At 50.6% G+C, this 21,857-nt stretch overlaps 1 protein-coding gene across 1 annotated transcript; it reads left to right on the forward strand.

Moving 5' to 3' along the window:
• Nucleotides 1-729: 729 nt before the first annotated feature.
• On the forward strand, nucleotides 730-13,859 carry vrtn (vertebrae development associated). Its single transcript, XM_033026470.1, has 2 exons — nucleotides 730-876; nucleotides 11,671-13,859. The coding sequence occupies exon 2, from the start codon at nucleotides 11,673-11,675 to the stop codon at nucleotides 13,857-13,859; it is 2,187 nt and encodes a 728-aa protein (XP_032882361.1). The 5' UTR covers nucleotides 730-876; nucleotides 11,671-11,672.
• Nucleotides 13,860-21,857: the final 7,998 nt, after the last annotated feature.

The following is a 21,857-nucleotide window of genomic DNA, read 5'->3' on the forward strand; positions in this document are numbered from 1 at the left end:
GTGGATGTGGAAAGGATGTTTCCACTGGTGGGAGAGTCTCGGACCAGAGGTCATAGCCTCAGAATTAAAGGACGTTCTTTTAGAAATGAGGTGAGGAGGAACTTATTTAGTCAGAGGGTGGTGAATCTGTGGAACTTATTGCCACAGAGGCGCTGTGGAGGCCAAGTTAATGGATATTTTAAAGGCAGAGATAGATAGATTCTTGATTAGAATTTGTCTATCTTGGGTAATGGTTATGGGGAGAAGGCAGGAAAATGGGATAGGAGGCAGAGATCAGACACGATTGAATGGCCGACTGGACTCGATGGGTTGAATGGACTAATTCTACTCCTATAACTTATGAACTTGTGTCTATCGTCGGTTTAAACTAGCATCTGCAGTTTCTTCCTACACATGATAAGGGAATAACGTGTAGTGGCAAGGTGAAGTCAGTAAAGTCCGATCAAAGATAGTATGAGGGATCACCAATGAGGTCGTTTATCGCCTGCCATTGGAGGTGACCCAAAGTGAGACAGTGGAGCCCTTTCATCCTGAAGTGTGTGTGTGTGTGCGCGCATGTATGTGTGTGGGAGAGAGAGTGTGAGACAGAGAGTGTGTGTGCGTGAGTGGGTGGATGGGAAGGGGATCAGGGTGACCATTTCGTTGCAGGGGCGGGGTTTAACACAGCTCTGATTCCACCCTTGAGACGCCCGCCCCAGGACACTCCAGAATTGGGAATGTCCGCTCACGTCTGAAATTGGTACCGGCGTGTGTGTGTGTGTGTGTAACAGCGCAAAGCCACAGGAGAGCAAGGCGAGGCGGAGAGGGAAAACGCGAGCCCATTGCCCCAATCCCCTCGCCTCAACTACATGTGTGTGGGAGGCCGGTTGATGTAAGGTGAGTGTAATTAATTTTTTAAAAGACCAAGCTCAGGAGGGGAGGTCAGGGACGAACATCCCGAGTGCTGGCGTTGGGACAGCGCCGTGGAGTCCAAGCGTTGTGTCGTTTTAAACAAAGAGATAGCGTGCGAGTGTTTTGGGGAAAACAAACTCCACTGCCAAACGCTTTACATTCGGGTTTGACTTAATTCATTAGGCACGGTTCTCTTGTTTGGCGGAATCTCATCGCCATGGGTTTGCGGCATGTGGAATGTACATAAAAGTTGGGCTAAGCTGACGGCTCTGTCGGGACTGGGCATCCTGGATGGGAATTCATTTGACCGTCCCGTTTAAAAACCCATCCTTGCAATAACATGCTGGAGTAACGCAGCGGGCCAGACGCCGAGTTATTCCACCAATCTGTGCCTTTTTATTTAGTAAACCAGCATCTGCAGTTCCTTGTGTCTACTGTAGCCTTGGCGATTGCTATTACCTCAAAGAACTGGCTGCAAAGTCGCTTCCCATCCCCCGGGAGTTTAGTTGTGGTTAGAGACACAGCGCGGAAACACTGGCCCTTCGGCCCACCGAGTCCGCACCAACACTATCTCTCCCCCCCACACACACACACTAGGGATAATTTTACAATTTTACACCAAGCCAATTAGACTACCTGTACGTCTTTGGAGTGGGAGGAAATTCGAATACAAATCTATGCAGGTCGCCGGGTGAACAACATACAAACTCCGTGCAGAAAGCACCCGTGGTCAGGATTAAACCCGGGTCTCTGGCGCTGTTAAGGCAGCAACTCTACCGCTGCGCCACCCAAAGTTGTTTTAAAAGGCTACTGATCAGACTCGCTTGCTCAAACGTAAACAAGAGACCATCCAATTTCACTGCCAATATCTCCAAGCAGCGCACAAAATGCAGTCATTTCAGCACAGGGCTTCCTCGCACTAGACTTGTAGATCTTCAACCCAGAGACATTAGGCTAGACAAACTAGGTACTAATGTCTGGCCACTCCACGCGGCTCCAGTTTATTGTGATTATTTTAACCCTTACGTTGCCGGCACTATAAACCCCAGTCCCAGGTAGCTGGGCGAAACCAACTGCACAACGCGTGCAATGAAAATCACTCCAGCTTTTTTTATTTAATGTGTGTGCCTATCTTCATATCAATGAAATGCCCATCTCCCGCTCCTGGTTGAAGTTTGGATCTTCTGGTTTCCTGGGGCAGATTTAATTCACCCTCCCACCCCACCCCCAGAAGAGAAAATAAAAAGGCCAGTCTATCGCTCAGCTAGATATCTTAATCATGGGTGTCCCCAGAGAGATAGAGAGAGGTCTCTGTGATTCCAAGTGTCGTGGGAGACGGAGGGGTTCCAGCAGATAGGGTGGGGTTTTTTTAGTAGGAAGGAACTGCAGATGCTGGTTTAAACCGAAGGTAGACATGAAAAGCTGGAGTAACTCAGCGGGACGGGCAGCATCTCTGGACTGAAGAAGAGTCTCGACCCGAAGCGCCACCCATTCCTTCTCTGCAGAGATGCTGCCTGGCCCGCTGAGTGAGTTCAGCTTGTGGTGTCCATCTAGGGTGCTTTTTAGGATATATTCTGAAAGTGGAGAGGGTGGGGGGAGGGTTTTTTGTGGTGGTTGGGGTGGGTCCCGTGGAGTCTTCTAGCTGGGGGGAGGTGGGGGGTGGTGGACCAAGAGGCGACGTGAGGAACTGCAGATGCAGGGCACTCGAAATCTACTCATCGTGTCAGGCAGCATCTGTGGAAGGAGAGAATCGATGGACGATTGAATTAACTGCAGATACTAAGATAGACACCAAATCAGGGCTTCCCAACCTTTTTCGTCCCGTTTACCCCTGGAAACTTTAATAGCACATAACAAAGCTATTTCACTAATTTATGAACAACTAATGATGAACAGAAACCACAACCAAACACAGTCAGTCAATGAGAAAAACTATGTACAAATCCAGAATCAACAAATTTACCCCCTGGGTAGGCGAAACGTACCCCCTGGGGGTTACATTTACCACCGGTTGGGAACCCTTGCACAAAATGCTGGACTAACTCAGCGGGACAGGCTGCATCTCTGGAGAGAAGGAACAGGTAATGTTTTGAGTGGAGGAAGGGTCTCGACCCGAAACGTCGCCCATTCCTTCTCTCCAGAGATGCTGCTCGTCCCGCTGAGTTACGTACTCCCAACATTTTGTGTCTGTCTTTGATGTGACTAAATGAAGCATTTTTCACTCATTCATGAAACAATTAAGAAATATATTAATTAAGCATCCAATAAATCAACTAATTAATTAAATAAATGATTACATGCTTCATTCATTCGTTCCTGTTTCAGATCAGAAAGCTGGAGTAACTCAGCAGGACAGGCAGCATCTCTGGAGAGAAAGGATGGGTGATGTTTTGGGATCAGACCTTTCCCTGCTTTCTGAAGACCCAAAACTTCACCCACCCTTTTCTCCAGAGATGCTGCCTGTCCTGCTGAGTTACTCCTTCCACACTCCATACAGGTTTGTAGGTTAATTGGCTGGGTATAAAATTTGTCCCTATTGTGTATGTTAATGTGTTAATGTGCGGGGATCGCTGGTCAGTGCAGACTCGGTGGGCCGTAGGGCCTGTTTCCACGCTGTATCTCTAAACTGAACTAAATCTACAGTTGGGGTTAGTAGATTGTGCTGTGGGGATAGACTTGGTTCGTGTCAGAGTTGGGGCAGAGTGGCCTCGTTATATTATTGGGCTATGCAGATTGTGCTGTGGGGATAGACTTGGTTCGTGTCAGAGTTGGGGCAGAGTGGCCTCGTTATATTATTGGGCTATGCAGATTGTGCTATGGGGATAGAATGGGTATTAGACTTTAGAGATACAGTGTGGAAACAGGCCCTTCGGCCCGTCGAGTCCACGCTGCCCAACCATCACCCCAATACACTAGCACTATCCTACGCACACAAGGGACAATTTACAATTTTACAGAAGCCAATTAACCGACAAATCTGTAGATTTTTAGAGTGCGGAAGGGAACCGGAGCACCCGGAGAAAACTCAGGCAGTTACAGGGACAAGGTACAAACACTGTACAGACAGCACAGTGTTTGAACCTGGGTCTCTGGCGCTGTAAGGCAGCAACTCATTACAGTGTGTGTGTTACAGTGAGGAGTTGTTTGACTTTGTGTAGGAAGGAACTGCAGATGCTGGTTTAAACTGAAGATAGACACAAAAAGCTGGAGGAACTCAGCGGGTCAGGCAGCATCTCTGGAGAAATGGAATGGGCGAGGTTTCGGGTCAAGACCCTTCTCCAGATTTTGTTCTGCACCCAGCTGGTGCAAGTGAATGTACTGTTTGTTGCTGGCTGTACAAGATGCTGCAATGGTACAACTGCACTGCTTGCTTCTTGATTAGCCTGCTCTCAATCTCCTGCCATTCTCCAGTGGAAGCAGGAAAGTCAGGAACGGACGGGAATATTGCCTCTCACGGGATTGCTTGTATCTATCCACGAAAACTGACCGGGAAGATAGACACATAATGCTGGAGTGACTCAGCGGGCCAGGCAGCATCTCTGGAGAGAAGGAATGGGTGGCGTTTCGCGTCGAGACCGTTTCTCAGTCTGAAGAAAGTTCTCTGCCCGAAACATCACCCGTTCCTTCTCTCCAGAGATGCTGCCCTGTCCCGCTGAGTTACTCCAGCATTTTGTGTCTTATCTTTGGTGTAAACCAGCATCTGCAGTTTCCCCCTACACAGAACCGACCAGGCTTTGGTGTGAAAGGCAGCTGCTCTGTCAGTGTAGCTCACCCCCAGTACCATCATAGTGATGTGTTGCAATCTCACACACATAAGGAATAAATAACCTCACAGTCTGAGGTCATAGAGTGATACAGCGTGGAAACAGGCCCTTTGGCCCAATTTGTCCACACTAACCACCATGTCCCATCAACACTAGTCCCACCTGCCTGCATTTGGCCCATATCCCTTTAACCTATCTGATCCATGTACCTGTCTAAATGTTTCTTTAGCATTGCTATAGTACCTGCCTCAACTACCTCATTCCATACACCCACCACCCTTTGTGTAAAAAATGTTTCCCCTCGGGTCCTTATTACATTTCCCCCCCTCACCTTAAACCTACGTCCTCTGGTTATCGATTCCCGAACTCTGGGTAAAAGACTCAGTGCATTTACTTACTTACTGCCTATTAAACCTCCGCGCATGTAGGGCAGCAACGAAGGTCCTCCACTCAGTAGTGTTGATTCCTTCAGTTGCTGTTTCCGTAACATATTTGTTTTACGAGACAGGGTTGTTAGTCCCTGTGCTCAACCTCCAACCTGGAGGACCAGTGGATCGCTCTCCGTCTCGCCTCTACCCTTTGACCTGTCCAGCATGGGAGACCCTAACAGGAGGCGAATCTCCCGCTGGCATAGCTCTAGGGGTCACTGAGACACACAAGCTCCCCGATCACCACAAGGTTGCAATCCAACGGGTTGCATTTGCCCGATCTATTCCTCTCATGATAGTAGGGCTGCCAACTCACGCATTGAGCGTGAGACTCGGCGCATTTGCCGAAATTCTCACGCTGATGACAGAAGTTCTCACGCTCAATTAAAAACACCCATATATATAAAAATAAACAAATAAATAAATAAATTGTCACACTCCTCCACACTCACCAATGAGAATAGTTTTCTGTCGGCAGGTTCCCCGTAAAGAATGAGCTAAAGCCCATCGCACACTATTTAAAATGGCAATGTAGACAAAAATGCTGGAGAAAATCAGCAGGTGAGGCAGCATCAATGTCTGAGTTTGACCTTCAGACCCAAGCATTTCTCCAGCATTTTTGTCTACCGCTCTATAGATGCTGCCTCAACCGCATTCACATTCCCGTGCAGATGGTGTGATAGGTGAGCCACGGCGGTGGTCCCAGCACCGACCCCCCCCCCCCCCCACCGAGACACCGCTCACACCTCCCACCCTCGCCTTCGGCGGCTCTGTCTGGCGGCCGCTCTGTCCACACCGCATGGAGTTTTAACCCCGGCCCAGAGCCAGGAGCGAACCGGGTGAGTGTGGGCGTCGGTGCCACCTCCGGAGCTGCGGGGATGAATCTCTGGCTATAGCTCCGCTCTGATGCCCGACCCCCGGGTCACTGACCCTCAGCTCCCCCAGACCGCCGGGTCACGAACCCTCACCTCCCCCGGACCCCAGCTGGACACAGAGCACCTGGGCTGGCCCGCATTCCCGGGGAGGGGGGGAAATGCGCCCCGGGCATCGCCAAGTCTCCGCTCACTCCGAGCGTTGTCGCCGCTTCACTGACACACACTCTCACACACAACCTAACACACACCCTTATACACACACTGGTTTAAAGGGATATGGGCCAAATACGGATTGGCAGGGCTGGAAATTTGTTTTCACTTTGAAGAAAGATTCGATAACTGGGTTTGTATTCTCTGCAGCAACTGAGGTGGAGAAACGACTTAGTTGAGGTGAATAATATTATGAGAATAACCATATAACAATTACAGCACGGAAACAGGCCATCTCGGCCCTTCTGGTCCATGCCGAACACTTACTCTCCCCTAGTCCCATCTACCTGCGCTCAGACCATAACCCTCCATTCCTTTCCCGTCCATATACCTATCCAATTTATTTTTAAATGATAAAATTGAACCTGCCTCCACCACCTCCACTGGAAGCTCATTCCACACAGGTACCACTCTCTGAGTAAAGAAGTTCCGCCTCATGTTACCCCTAAACTTCTGTCCCTTAATTCTCAAATCATGTCCTCTTGTTTGAATCTTCCCTACTCTCAACGGAAAAAGCTTATCCACGTCAACTCTGTCTAACCCTCTCATCATTTTAAAGATCTCTATCAAGTCCCCCCTTAACCTTCTGCGCTCCAAAGAATAAAGACCTAACTTGTTCAACCTTTCGCTGTAACTTAGTTGCTGAAACCCAGGCAACATTCTAGTAAATCTCCTCTGCACTCTCTCTATTTTGTTGACATTTTCCCTATAATCTGGTGACCAAAATTGTACCCCATACTCCATAATTGGCCTCACCAATGCCTTGTACAATGTTAACATTACATCCCAACTTCTATACTCAATGCTCTGATTTATAAAGGCCAGCACACCAAAAGCTTTCTTTACCACCCTATCTACATGAGATTCCACCTTCAGGGAACTACAGTATGTACAGTTATTCCTAGATCCCTCTGTTCAACTGCATTCCTCAATTCACTACCATTTACCATGTACGTCCTTTTTTGATTTGTCCTGCTAAGGTAGCACCTCACACTTATCAGCATTAAACTCCATCTGCCATCTTTCAGCCCACTCTTCCAAATGGCCTAAATCTCTCTGTAGACTTTGAAAGTCTACTTCATTATCTACAACACCACCTATCTTAGTATCATCTGCATACTTACTAATCCAATTTACCACACCATCATCCAGATCATTGATGTATATGACAAACAACAGTGGACCCAACACAGATCCCTGAGGCACCCCACTAGTCACCGGCCTCCAACCTGACAAACAGCCATCCACCATTACTCTCTGGCATCTCCCATTCAGCCACTGTTGGATCCATCTTGCTACTCCACGGGTGTAAACAGGTTACTAGGGAAATTGATGAGGGTAAAGCGGTGGATGTTGTTTATATGGACTTCAGTAAGGCCTTTGGCAAGGTTCCACATGGTTCTTCAAAAAATTCACGAAAGATTAGTCAAACATGACCTTCCAGGCACAAATCCATGTTGACTGTTCCTAATCAGACCCTGTTTATCCAGATGCTTATATATATTATCTCTAAGTATCCTTTCCATTAATTTGCCCACCACTGACGTCAAACTAACAGGTCTATAATTGCTAGGTTTACTCTTAGAACCCTTTTTAAAGAATGGAACAACATGCGCAGGACGCCAATCCTCTGGCACCATTGCCGTTTCTAATGACATTTGAAATATTTTTGTCATAGCCCCTGCTATTTCTACACTAACTTCCCTCAATGTCCTAGGGAATATCCTGTCAGGACCTGGAGACTTATCCACTTTTATATTTTTCAAAAGTGTCAGTACTTCCTCTTCTTTGAATCTGATAGTTTCCATAGCTACTCTACTTATTTCCCTTACCTCACATAATTCAATATCCTTCTCCTTGGTGAATACCGAAGAAAATAAATTGTTCAATATCTCCCCCATCTCTTTTTGCTCTGCAGATAGCTGTCCACTCTGACTCTCTAATGGACCAATTTTATCCCTCGTTATCCCTTTGCTATTAATATAGCTGTAGAAACCCTTTGGATTTACTTTTACCTTACTTGCCAAAGCAACCTCATATAGAAACATAGAAAATAGGTGCAGGAGGAGGCCATTCGGCCCTTCGAGCCAGCACCGCCATTCATTGTGATCATGGCTGATCGTCCCCTATCAATAACCCGTGCCTGCCTTCTCCCCATATCCCTTGACTCCCTAGAACTCTATCTAACTCTCTCTTAAATCCATCCAGTGATTTGACCTCCACTGCCCTCTGTGGCAGGGAATTCCATAAATTCACAACTCTCTGGGTGAAAAAGTTTTTCTCACCTCAGTCTTAAAGAATGTGGCCCTTCTTTTAGCTTTTCTAATTTCTTTCTTAAGATTCTTTTTACATTCTTTATACTCCTGAAACACCTCATTTACTCCATGCTGCCTATAATTATTGTAGATCTCTCCCTTTTTCTGAACCGTGTCCTATTTCCCTTGAAAACCATGGCTCTTTCCAATTATTACTCTTTCCTTTCAACCGAACAGGGACATAAAGATTCTGTACTCTTAAAATGTCACCTTTAAATGCCTTCCATTTCTCTTCTACATCCTTCCCATAAAACAAAATGTCCCAATTCACTCCTTTTAAATCCTTTCGCATCTCCTCAAAGTTAGCCTTTCTCCAATCAAAAATCTCAACCCTTGGTCCAGTTCTGACCTTCTCCATAATTATATTGAAACTAATGGTATTGTGATCACTGGACCCGAAGTGCTCCCCAACGCATTGAATGGTGGTGGTGGCTCGAAGGGCTGAATGGCCAACTCCTGCACCTATTGTTCTATTGTATATTGTCTATTATCTTCTCTGAACCCTTTCAAGCTTGACAACATCTTTCCTATAACATGGTGACCAAAACCATATACAGTACTCTAAATGTGGCCTCGCCAACGTCTTAAGATAACGGCAACATGGCCACCCAACGTCAATTTTCAAAATACTTTGTAAAGTGATCCCACAACCTATATTCCCTTTCACTGTACCTCAGTACAGATGACAATAAACTAAATGTGTAGGAAGGAACTGCAGATGCTGTTTTACACTGAAGGTAGACACAAAATGCTGGAGCAACTTAACGGGTCAGGCAGCATCTCTGGATGGAAAAAATGGGTGAGGTTTTGGGTCATAAATGTTAGGAGTAGAATTAGACCATTCGGCCCATCATGGCTGATCTATGTCTCCCTCTTAACCCCATTCTCCTGCCTTCTCCCCATAACTTCTGACACCTGTACTAATCAAGAATCTATCTATCTCTGCCTTAAGAATATCCACTGACTTGCCCTCCACAACCTTCTGCGGCAAAGAATTCCACAGTTTAACCCCCCTCTGATTAAAGGAAATTTCTCCTCATCACCTTCCTACGGCCTTTAATTCTGAGGCTATGACCTCTGGTCCTAGACTCTCTCACTAGTGGAAACATCCTCTCCACATCCACCCTATCCAAGCATTTCACTATTCTGTATGTTTCAATGAGGTTCCCCCCCTCATTCTTCAAAACTCCAGCGAGTACAGTCCCAGTGCCGACAAACGCTCATCATAGTTGAACCTACTCATTCCTGGGATCATTCTTGTAATACTCTGGACCCTCTCCAGAGCCAGCTCATCCTTCATCGGATACGGTACCCAAAATTGCTCACAATATTCCAAATGCGGCCTTATCAGCGCCTTGTAGAGCCTCAGCATTACATCCCTGTTTTTCTATTTAAGCCCTCTTGAAATAAATGCTAGCATTGAGTTTCCTTTCTTTACTACCAAGTCAACTTGCAGATTAACTTTTTGGTGAATCATGCACCAACGCTCCCAAGTCCCTTTGCACCTCTAATTTCTGGATTATCTCCCCATTTTTAAATGGTCTACGCCTTTATTCCTACCTCCAAAATGCATGACTCCACACTTTGCTACACTATATTCCATCTGCCAGGTGTTTGTCCACTCTACAAACCTGTCCAGGTCCTTAACCATATAACAATTACAGCACGGAAACAGGCCATCTCGACCCTTCTAGTCCGTGCCGAACACATAATCTCCCCTAGTCCCATATACCTGCGCTCAGACCATAACCCTCCATTCCTTTCCCATCCATATAACTATCCAATTTATTTTTAAATGATAAAAACGAACCTGCCTCCACCACCTTCACTGGAAGCTCATTCCACACAGCTACCACTCTCTGAGTAAAGAAGTTCCCCCTCATGTTACCCCTAAACTTCAGTCCCTTAATTCTCAAGTCATGTCCCCTTGTTTGAATCTTCCCTACTCTCAGTGGGAAAAGCTTTTCCACGTCAACTCTGTCTATCCCTCTCATCATTTTAAAAACCTCTATCAAGTCCCCCCTTAACCTTCTGCGCTCCAAAGAATAAAGCCCTAACTTGTTCAACCTTTCTCTGTAACTTAGTTGCTGAAACCCAGGCAACATTCTAGTAAATCTCCTCTGTACTCTATTTTGTTGACATCCTTCCTATAATTAGGCGACCAAAATTGTACACCATACTCCAGAATTGGCCTCACCAATGCCTTGTACAATTTTAACATTACATCCCAACTTCTATACTCAATGCTCTGATTTATAAAGGTCAGCACACCAAAAGCTTTCTTTACCACCCTATCTACATGAGATTCTGCAGACTCCCGGCCTTTTCATCACTACCTGCCCTTCCACCTATTTTCGTATCATCCGCAAACTTGGCCACAAAGCCTTCAATCCCCTCGTCCAAATCATGAATGTACAAAGAGACCAGACATCAGACTAAACTAAACTCAAAGGTCCGAGGTCTGACTCTCACCTTAAACCTATGCCCACTGGTCCAGTCAACATCCCGGAGAATCTCTGCACAGCAGTCCTGTCTTTCCCACCTTGCAGTGACTAGAACTCTTCACAGCTGTGGCCTAAGCAATACTTTGTAAAGCATTCCCACAATCTCCCTATAATAGATTTAGTTTTTAGTTCTAGAGATACAGTGCAGAAACAGGCCCTTCAGGCCCACTGAGTCCATGCCAACCAGCGATCTTCCATACACTACACACCAGGGACAATTTATATAAGGCTTACAATTAACTTAGAAAACCTGTACATCTTTCGAGTGTGGGAGGAAACCGGAGCACCTGGTGAAAACCCACGCGGTCACAGGGAGAACGTACAAACTCCGTACAGCCAGCACCCGTGGTCAGGATCGAACCTGGGTCTCTGGTGCCGTAGAAGGCAGGAACGGGGTACTGATTGGGGATGATCAGCCATGATCACATTGAATGGCGGTGCTGGCTCGAAGGGCCAAATGGCCTACTCTTGCACCCATTGTCTATTGTAAGGCAGCAACTCTACTGCTGCACCACGGTGCTGCCTATGTTGCGTGCCGTTATAGTCTACGTACAAAGTCCTTGGTCAGTCAGGGCGTTGGTCAATGAATTAGTTACTGTTGGTATTTTCAGCGATCGATTCCGCTGACTAATCCGAGATGTCTTTTTATTTTGCTACCCGCCCCCGAAAACCAACCCATGCAGGTATGCCTGAGAGGTCGGACCTAGTGGAGGCTTTGCGCTTGAAGCTGCAAGAGGCTACGGAGTGCGGGGAGCCCGAGACGCTTCGGGCAGTGACGGCTGAAGTGGACAAGCAGTTGTCCGTCCTGCCGGTGCCCCTGCTGGCCAGGAGGACCAGCTACCGGGAGGCTGAGGTGGACCCGGAGGCCAAGGCACTGTACCCCGAGGATGCGCCCTCGGACATGGCGCCACTGGCCTGCCCGGGCGTGGGCAACCACCTCTTCGAGGCGGCCAGCACCCTGTTGCTGGGGGACGCGGGCCTGAGCATGGAGCTCCAGCTGAGGACCATGGTGGAGATGCTGCTCCACAAGCAGTACTACCTGAAGGGGATGATCGACTCCAAGATCATGCTGCAGGCCGCCCGCTACTCGCTGTGCACCGAGGAGTCGGCCCGCAAGATGAACCTGCCCATGGCCATCTTGGAGGCCATTTTTGACGCTGACGTCAAGGCCACCTGCTACCCAGGGGCCTTCACCAACATGTGGCACATCTACGCCCTGGCTTCGGTGCTGCAGAGCAACATCTACTCCATCTACCCCATGAGCAACCTGAAGATCAGGCCCTACTTCAACCGGTTGATCGGGCCCCGCTCCCGTTCCCCGGGGGCCCCTGTGCCAACGTTCCACATCATGTGGGCAGGGGAGCGGCTGTCCCGGGCCGTCTTCAGGCCTCAGTACTTTGCCCCCGTGGTGGCACTGGGGCAGCCGGAGGGTGATCCTTCCGCCTCGGCCTTGCCCCTCAAGACGCTGGAGCTGCTGAACGCCGAGCCGGACATCTCCTACTCGGTGCTGCGGGAGAGGTACAGCATCACCAAGAGCACTTTCTACCGGTGGAAGCGGCAGTCGCAGGAGCACCGGCGCAGGGCCGCCGCCCGCTACGAGGCCCGCCATTTCCTGCAGCAGTGCTTCGCCGGCGGGCGCTTCCTGCCCTTGCAGCAGTTCCGCAGCCGCTTCCCGGACATCTCCCGCTCCACCTACTACGCCTGGAAGCACGAGATGGTGGTGGCGGCGGCGGCGGCTGCTGCCGCTACTACTGCTGGTGGGCCGCTTGCCGAGGCCCAGGACCGGGACCAGGACCAGGCCCGGCCGGGGTTGCCGGGGAAACCGGCCCGGGAGCAGGAGCGGGAGCAGGAGGCCCCGAGCAAGGAGGCGGGTCAGAGGTCGCCGTCCATGCAGCTGGCCCGCGGCTTCCTGCGGCAGTGCGTCCTCCTCAACATCTGCCCGCCCTACAAGAACTTCCGCAAGAGCTACCCCTGGATCTCCAGGTCCACCTACTACAACTGGAGGAGGGAGGCCATGAGCCAGGCCGGGATCAGGCCGAGGAGGGAGGAGAATGATGAGGATGAGGAGGCCCATCGTCATGGTGACGGGCTTGAGGCCGAGCCTGAGGCAGAAGGTCATCCCACTCTCGTTGCCGGGGCTGTGCCTACCTCAGTTGCCGGGGCTGTGCCTACCTCAGTTGCCAGGGCTGGGCCTACCTCAGTTGCCGGGGCTGGGCCTACCTCAGTTGCCAGGGCTGGGCCTACCTCAGTTGCCGGGGCTCGGTTTACCTCAGTTACCGGGACTCGGCCTACTCTCATTGCTGGGGCTCGGCCTCCCTCAGTTGCCAGGGCTGGACCTACTCCCATTGCCGGGGCTGGGCCTACCTTAGTTGCTGGGGAAGGGCCCTACTTTGTCGATGGCGCAGGGCCACTCCGTGACAAAATGGCCGTCCCTCCCTCCTTGCCAGGCCTGAGCAGGGGGCAGCGGGAGCAGGAGAAAGCCCGGCGCCGAGCCCAGAGGTGGCAGGTGCCCCTGTCGGTTTTCCGTGTGCGTTTCCCCACTATCCCCGCCTCCACCTTCCTGCGCTGGCGGGCGTTGGCAAGGAGAGCAGGCCGGAGGGTCGCCAGGCTGCGGACGGGCGAGGAGGTGCCAGCCGAGGGGGTGCGGTGGGTGGTGGCAGAGGCAGCGCTGGGCCCAGCGGTCGCCGTGGAGACGCCGCCCTCTCCAGCCATGTCCAAGACCAGCGCCAAGCTGTTCCTCCAGCGCCGCTTCATCTCCAAGAACTTCCCCTCCTTCCGAGAGTTCAGCACCTACTTCCCCCTCACCCCCCGCTCCACCTACTACATGTGGAAGCGAGCCCTCACCAACGGCATGATGCTGGCTGACTGCTGAGAGGCAGGGCCTGGGCTGGTAGTCTCCCATCGGGAATGTCCAACCCCAACCAGGACAGATCACAAATATCCAGCCTGCTCTGGGAATGTCCAGCCCGTTTTGGGAATGTCTGGTCCCTTGGAGAATTTCCAGCCTTCTCTGGGAATGCCCAGCCCCCAACCAGGGCAGATCAGGAATGTCCAGCCCGCTCTGGGAATGTCCAGCCCCAACCATAGATTGGAAATGTCCAAGTGGGAATGTCTAGCCCTGACTGAGACCGACTGGGAATGTTCAACCAGGAATGTGCAATCCTCCCTGGGAATATCCTGTTCCCTCTGGGAATCTTCAGTCCTCTCTGGGAATGCCCTGCCTCAACCAGGGTAGATCGGGAATGTTCAGCCCACTCTGGGAATGTCTGTCCCCCAACTGAGTATATCCAGCACCAAGCAGAATAGTTTGGGAATGTCCAAGGGGGAATAAGCCCTGACTGGGAATGTTCAACCAAGAATGTACTTTCCTCTCTGGGAATGTCCAATTGCCTCTGGGAATGACCAGCCTCCATCAGGATTGTCCCACGGGGAATGTCCAACCCCGACCAGCGTAGATCAGGAATGTCCAAGTGGGATTGTCCAACCTTGACTGGGACCAACCAGGAATGTCCAATTCCTTCTGAGATTGTCCACCCCTGACTGGGAGGGATTGGGTATTTCCAGCCCGGAACAGCATCAACTGGGAACCTTCAAGACCAAATGGGGCCGACCAGGAATTTCCAACTGCGGACCTCCCATCCTGTCTGAGGCTGATTGGGAATGTTCCACTGGTAATCTCCAGTCCGACCAGCACCGATTGGGAATCTCCCAAGACTAGGGTTGCCAACAGTCGGAACATCCCGTACATTGAGCTAAATTGGTTTGTCCCGTAAGGGACCGCCCTTGTCCCATATTTGACAGCTACTACTCGGGTCGAGGGGACTGTCCGGTCGGAGCGCCCGTGGCCCCATCGGTCGGCAGCCCGGCCAGCTGTCCGACCTTCGAACCTTCGCTTACCGCCGACACCACCACCCCTTCTTCTCATGGCTGATCATCTGTTCATGAGTCGGATGGGGCGCCGGACTTTGCGTGCGACGTCGCGCGGCCCGGGCCTAAACTCCTCAGCTGGCCCGCCGGCTGGGCTTTGTGTACAGTCCAGCACCCGGGCCCAACTCATCATTCACCCAGTCATGGCCGAGTCGGTCAACGAATTGCTGTCGGGAATTTGTCCCGTATTTTGACCTTTTGTCCCTTATTTGGGAGTTAGAAAGTTGGCAACCCTACCCAAGACTGATAAGGCCTGACCCGGTATAGACAATAGACAATAGGTGCAGGAGTGGGCCATTCGGCCCTTCGAGCCAGCACCGCCATTCAATGTGATCATGGTTGATCATCCGCAATCAGTACCCCGTTCCCGCCTTCTCCCCATATCCCCTGACTCCGCTATCTTTAAGAGCCCCATCTGGCTATCTCTTGAAAGTATCCCGAGAACCGGCCTCACCGCCCTCTGAAGCAGAGAATTCCACAGACTCACAACTCTGTGTTTGAAAAAGTGTTTCCTCATCTCCGTTCTAAATGGCTTACCCCTTACTCTTAAACTGTGGCCCCTGGTTCTGGACTCCCCCAACATCTGGAACATGTTTCCTGCCTCTAGCATGTCTAAACCCTTAACAATCTTATATGTTTCAATAAGATCCCCTCTCATCCTTCTAAACTCCAGAGTATACAAGCCCAGCCGCTCCATTCTGTCAGCATATGACAGTCCCACCATCCTGGGAATTAACCTTGTAAACCTACGCTGCACTCCCTCAATAGCAAGAATATCCTTCCTTGAATCTCAGCCAAGGAACCCCCCGTTCTATCTGGGCTTTCTGGCAATGTTCAGCGCCGACTAGGACTGACCAGACAATGTCCAGCCCCGACCAAGACTGACTGGACAAACATCATGGCACAGGAACTGGTCCTTCAGTCCATAATGTCCATACTGAACATGATACCGAGTTAAAGTAATGTCCTCTGCCGGCAGGTGACCCATATCCCTCCATTCCCTGTATATCCATGTACCTATCCACAAGTCTCTTACATGCCACTGCCGTATCTGTTCCCACCACCTCCCCGTGTGGTGTGGCTTCCGGTTAGGGTTGCCAACTTTCTCACTCCCAAATAAGGGACAAAAGGTCAAAGTTCCCGACGACATTTCGTTGACCGGTCAAAGTCCGGCGTCCCATCCAACTCATGAACCGATGATCGGCCATGAGAAAGAGGGGTGGTGGTGTCGGCGGTAAGCAAAGTTCCGAAGGTCGGACAGCTGTCGACCGACAGGGCCACGGGCGAGGCGTTGCTGCTGCTGCTGCTGCTGCTGCACTCCATGGGCTGCACTACGTTGGGACGGGTGAGGCGGGGCCGGACGCGGCGCTCCGACCCGACAGTCCCCTCGACCAGAGTAGAGCAGCCAAATACGGGACAAGGGCGGTCCCGTACGGGAAAACCAATATATGGGATGTCCCGGCTAATACGGGACAGTTGGCAACCCTAGTTCCAGACACCCACAACCCTGTGTATAAAAACAAATTCCTGGAAAGAGACAGATCTAACTGATCCTGACTGGGGGGGGGATGAACCAGACTAACTGGCCCTGACCAGGATAGACTGGGCTAACTCTGAAGACAGACACAAAGCATTGGATTAACTCAGCGGGTCAGGCAGCATCTGTGGAGAAAAAGGAATAGGTGATGTCGGACCGGGCGGGAGACAGGGAAAAGGGGAATGAGAGATATAGACGGTACTTAGGAGAAATAAATGAAAGATATGCATAAAGCGGCGATAATCAAGGAAATGTGGGTCTGACGAGGGTCGATTGTTGGCTGTGAGCTCGGTGATAACGAGCTATACAGACAGAGGAAGTCAACAGGACGACGGTGAAACTAGTACGATGACTAGGGTGGGGGAGGGACGGAGGGAGAGGGGATGCAAGGGTTTCTTGAAGTTATGAAATCAATATTCATCCCGCTGGGTTGTAAGCTGCCCAAGCTAAATGTGAGATGCTGTTCCACCAATGTACGTTTGGCCACCTCCCACACTCCAAAGACAAAGACGTACCTCTCAGTCTCAAGAAGCGTCTCGACCCGAAACGTCACCTATTCCAGTCTAACTCTGAACCTGATGGGAATAGAATGGTCTAGGTCTGACCCTGACTTGTATCATTGGGACAATCTCCCGCCAACCCTGTCTCGCTGCCTCTTTAAGCCCAGCCGTAGAAGCTACCTCACTGTGAAGCGCTGGATAATCTACACAGAATCTCCTGGTGTAAAGGGCTTGTCCCACTTGGCGATTTTTTTCGGCGACTGCCGGCATCATTGACTTGACGTATCAGGTCACCGTAAAAGGTCGCGGCGTGACGTGGCGGTGACGCGGCATTGGCGCACGGCGTTCCCTCAAGTGTCGCAACGTATTTTTTTTTGTCTCCGCTGGATATTTGAAATGTTCAAAATATTTCAGGGATCCTGAAACGTCAGTCAATGACGCCGGCAGTCGCCGAAAAAAACTGCCAAGTGGGACAGGCCGGTAATTAGCCAATTGCAGTCTGCACACTCAGCAGCCAGGCTGGTTTGCTCTGCTACAGGTGATGCAGAAAGGAAGGCTCTCGTGATCTTTGAGAGCCGTCACATCAGGGAACCTCTCACACCTCCAGGCCACCACTTGTGGAATGATTCTCACTGTAGGGTGCGTGAGTTATTTTAGTTCTATTTCTTCTACTGAATGTGATAATATTTGTGCACATGAGGTTCCTGTATATTTTTGTACCCCGTCTGATCTGCCAATTGTATTTTTGCATATCGATTTGTGTTGTAAATGTTTGCAGCTTTTATTAGCAGCCGAACAACTGGCCGCGTCCAAGTGGGATAAGGCGATGGCTGCTTCTTTATTTAATTAAAAGAAAATTAAAGCCTGTATTTTTTGTGTGTTTGTGTGCGTGTGTGCAACTAGAGGGTGGTGAATCTGTGGGTGGTGAATCTGTGGAATTCGTTGCCATAGAAGGCTGTGCAGGCTACGCTTTAAGGCAGAGTTTGAAAAATTCTTGATTATTAGTAATGGCACTGGTGGTTATGGGGAGAAGGCAGGAGAATCGGGTTGAGAGGGAGAGATAGATCAGCCATGAATGGCAGGGATGACTTGATGGGCCGAATGGCCTAATTTTGCTGCTATCAGTCATGAACTTATGAGCTAGTGTGTGTGTGTGTGTACGCACTTGCACATGTGTGTGTGAGAGGGCATGTGTGTGTGTATACGTGCGCATGTGTGTGAGAGTGCATGGGTGTGTGTGTGTGAGAGGGAGAGAGAGCTGGAAGATCTCCTGAAGTCGTAAACCATACAGTACAGACACAGGCCCTTCGGCCCACCTGCTACACCCCTACTTTCAAGCACCCATCAATCCATTCCCATTCATCCTATGCTAATTCCCATCCTCACAGCCTGTGTGTAGGTGCATGTGTATCTGCAATGTTCTGCAGAAGTTGTTTCAGTTCTGTGTGTGTGTGTGTGTGTGTGTGTGTGTGTGTGTGTGTGTGTGTGTGTGTGTGTGTGTGTGTGTGTGTGTGTGTGTGTGTGTGTGTGTGTGTGTGTGTGTGTGTGTGTGTGTGCACTATAATATGTGTGTGAGAAAATTGTGATTCGTCATACAGCGTGGAAACAGGCCCTTCAGCACAACTTACCCACATAGTCCATGTCCCATCTACACTGGTCCCACCAGCCAGCGTTTGGCCCAAATCCCTCTAAACCTGTCCTATCCATGTACTGTACCTGTTTAAATGCTTCTTGTGTGTGTGTGTGTGGGGGGGGGGGGGGGGGGGGGGGATGGTGCATGCATCCATTGAGAGGTACAAACATGTATTTGTCGTGTCCATGTTTCTGTACGAGCGAAGATAAGGAAGTGATTCAATGAACCGTGTGTGTGTGTGTGTGCGCGCGCGCGTGTGTGTATGCGAGTGTGTGCGTGCATGTGTGTATGCGTATGCGTATGTGCGCGTGTGTTTGTGTGTGCGTGCGTATGTGCGTGTGTGTGCGCGAGCATGTGTATGCGAGTGCGAGCATGTGTGCGTGCGTGTGTGTGTATGTATGCGTATGTGCGCGTGTGTTTGTGTATGTGTGTGTGCGTGCGTATGTGCGTGCGTGTGTGCGTGCGTGTGTGTGCGTGCGTGCGTGTGTGTAAACAAGGAACTGTAGATGCCAATTTACACAAAAAGGACACAAAGTGCTGGGATACCTCAGCGAACATGTCGATAAGTGATGTTTTGGGTTGGAACCCTTCCAAGGATTGAAGAAAGGTCCCGTCCCGAAATGTCACCTGTCCATGTTCTCCAGAGGTGCTGCCTGACCTGCTGAGTTACTCCAGCACTTTTTGTGTCCTTTTATAAGGTGTGTGTGTGTGAGAGGGAGGAAGGGAAACAGGGATGGACAGGGAAAGAGAGAGAGAGAGCATGAAGATCATGTGTAGTCATGAACCATGCAACACAGAACCCGGCCCGCGAACTTCACTTCCACCACCCACTCATTCACACTCACCAAACCCTAATCCCCACAGTCCCATCGACAACCCCCTCCTTGGAGATTCTACCACTCACCTCTACACCAGGGCTCATTTCCAGTGGCCGGTTAACCTACCCACCCAAACGTCTTTGAGATGTGGGGGGAAATCGGAGCACCCGGGAGAAACCAAGGCGGTCACAGGGAGAACGTGCAAACTCCACACAGACTGCGTCCGAGGTCAGGTTCGAACCCAACTCGTCGGGCGGCTTGAGGCAGCAGGTCTACCAGATGTGTGATCTAGGAGGGCTGATGCCCCCACATTGTTGTGGATTGTAACTTGGTTTCTGATACAGAGCAGGGTCTTGATGGAGCCAGCCGAGCAGAGACTAAACACCCTCCAGCATGGATACAGTCCACACCAACCATCCGTCACCCGTTCACGCTAGTTCCATGTTATCCCTCTTTCACCCCCCACTCCCTACGCACTAGGGGCAATGTTACAGAGGGCAATTAACCTACAAACCCGTGCATCTTTGGGAAGCGGGAGGAAACCTACAGCACCCAGAGGAAACCTACACGGTCAACGGGAGAACGTGCAAACTCTGCACAGACGGCACCGGTAGTCAGGATGGAACCCGGGTCTCTGGTGCGGTAAGGCAGCAACTCTACCACTGCGCCACTGCACCCCTCCTTCACAATCTTTCAGAAAGGATTGGGAAATTTTCTTAGAAGTCAAACTATCAATCCATTGGAGAGATAGAAAAAGATTGGAAAGATTTGCATTAAAAAAACCTTGCATTGAAAGTCAGGTGCAAGCAAGAGGCTGTGTCAGAAATACGTAAATACTGGGATGCTGGAAATATTCAACTGGTCATGCAGTGTCTGTGGAGAAAGAAATGGTCAATGCTCTGGTCAATGCTTTCTCGGTAGATCTGGTGAACGTTAACTATGTTAGACGTACACTTTGTAGATACAGCACGGAAACAGGCTATTCAGCCCACCGAGTCTGTGCAGACCAGTGATTGCCCCATACACCAGTACTATCCTACACACTAGGGGACAATTTACAATTTTTACTAAAGCCCCATTAATCTACAAACCTGTATGTATCTCTAAATGGGATGTACATTGAATTCTCCAATTTTAAGTAACACCACCCTTCAAAAAAAGCCCCCACTTCCTTGTGCCCCACATGGATGTGCTCCCCCCCGAACATTATCCTGCCTCAGTCATCCCCTTCCTCCCCATCCCCTTCCACCAGCGGACCAGCGATCCCCGCACACTAACACTATCCTACACACACTAGGGACAATTTACAATGACACCAAGCCAATTAGCCTACAAACCCGCAGGTCTTTGGAGTGTGGGTGAAATCCGGAGAAAACCCACGCAAGTCGCGGGGAGAACACACAAACTCCGTTCAGACAGCACCCGTAGTCAGGATCGAACCCGCGTCTCTGGGGCTGTAAGGCAGCAACACTACCGCTGCGCCACCGTGCCGCCCCTATTTCTTGTTGGGACTGGTGAATGTTAACTCTATTTAGCTGTTAAAGATACAGCACAGAAACAGGCCCTTCGGCCCACCGTGTCCACGTCGACCAGCGGTCACCCCATACACTAGTGTTATTCCACACACTGGGGCCAATTTACAATTTTCACTAGAGCTAATTAACCTACAAACCTTATCAATACAATCAATACAGTCAGTTTTATTCGTCACATTGCACATAAAGTAAGTGAAATGAATTTGCCAGCAGCGGTACAATGATAAAGAACACACAAAAACACACTAAAAATGTAACACTAACATCCACCACAGCATTCATCACTGTGGTGGAAGGCACAAAATTTGGCCAGTCCTGCTCCATTTTCCCCCGTGGTCGGGACCTCAACCCTCTGCAGCCGTCGCTGCAGGCTTCCAGATGTGCAGACAGGTAAAAAATCCAGGTAAGTCCTGAATCGGTGCTCCCCTACCGGAGACCGCAGCTTCAGGTTGATGTAGGCCGCAGGCCGGCGGTCGGAGATTTAAAGTTCCTGCCGCGCCGCAGCCAGAAGCACCGCAGACCGCAGGGCCGGCGGTCAGAGCTCCCCTCCAGGGGTCCCCGGCGAGGGACCCCGCTCCTAATGGTAAGTCCACGCCGCGCCCGTGGTAGAAGTTGGCCGCGGGCCGGCAGTCGGAGCTTATTCTTCCCCCAGGTCCCCCACGAGGGATCACAGGCTGCGGACGCCGTGCCGGCCAGCTTCAGGCTGCCGCGGGCAGGCGAACGGAGCGCTCCCCTCCAGCGAGCCCCGGCGAGGGCTCGCCCGCTCCAGACCGAGAGTCCTCACTGCGGCGCTGCTGAAGCCCTGGGCGTGTCTCCGGGAAAGGCCGCACCGATCCTTGCTGTTAGTCCACGGGGGAGGCGACATGAAAAAAGTTGCCTCTCCGTGGAGGAGGCGACCGAAGCGGTTTCCCCCTCACCCC

The sequence above is a fragment of the Amblyraja radiata genome, chromosome 9 (assembly GCF_010909765.2).
Source record: "Amblyraja radiata isolate CabotCenter1 chromosome 9, sAmbRad1.1.pri, whole genome shotgun sequence".
Classification (NCBI taxonomy): domain Eukaryota; kingdom Metazoa; phylum Chordata; class Chondrichthyes; order Rajiformes; family Rajidae; genus Amblyraja; species Amblyraja radiata.

Coding starts and splice junctions, on each gene's coding strand:
- vrtn (XM_033026470.1), top strand. CDS start 11,673: ATGCCTGAGAGGTCGGACCTAGTGGAGGCTTTGCGCTTGAAGCTGCAA.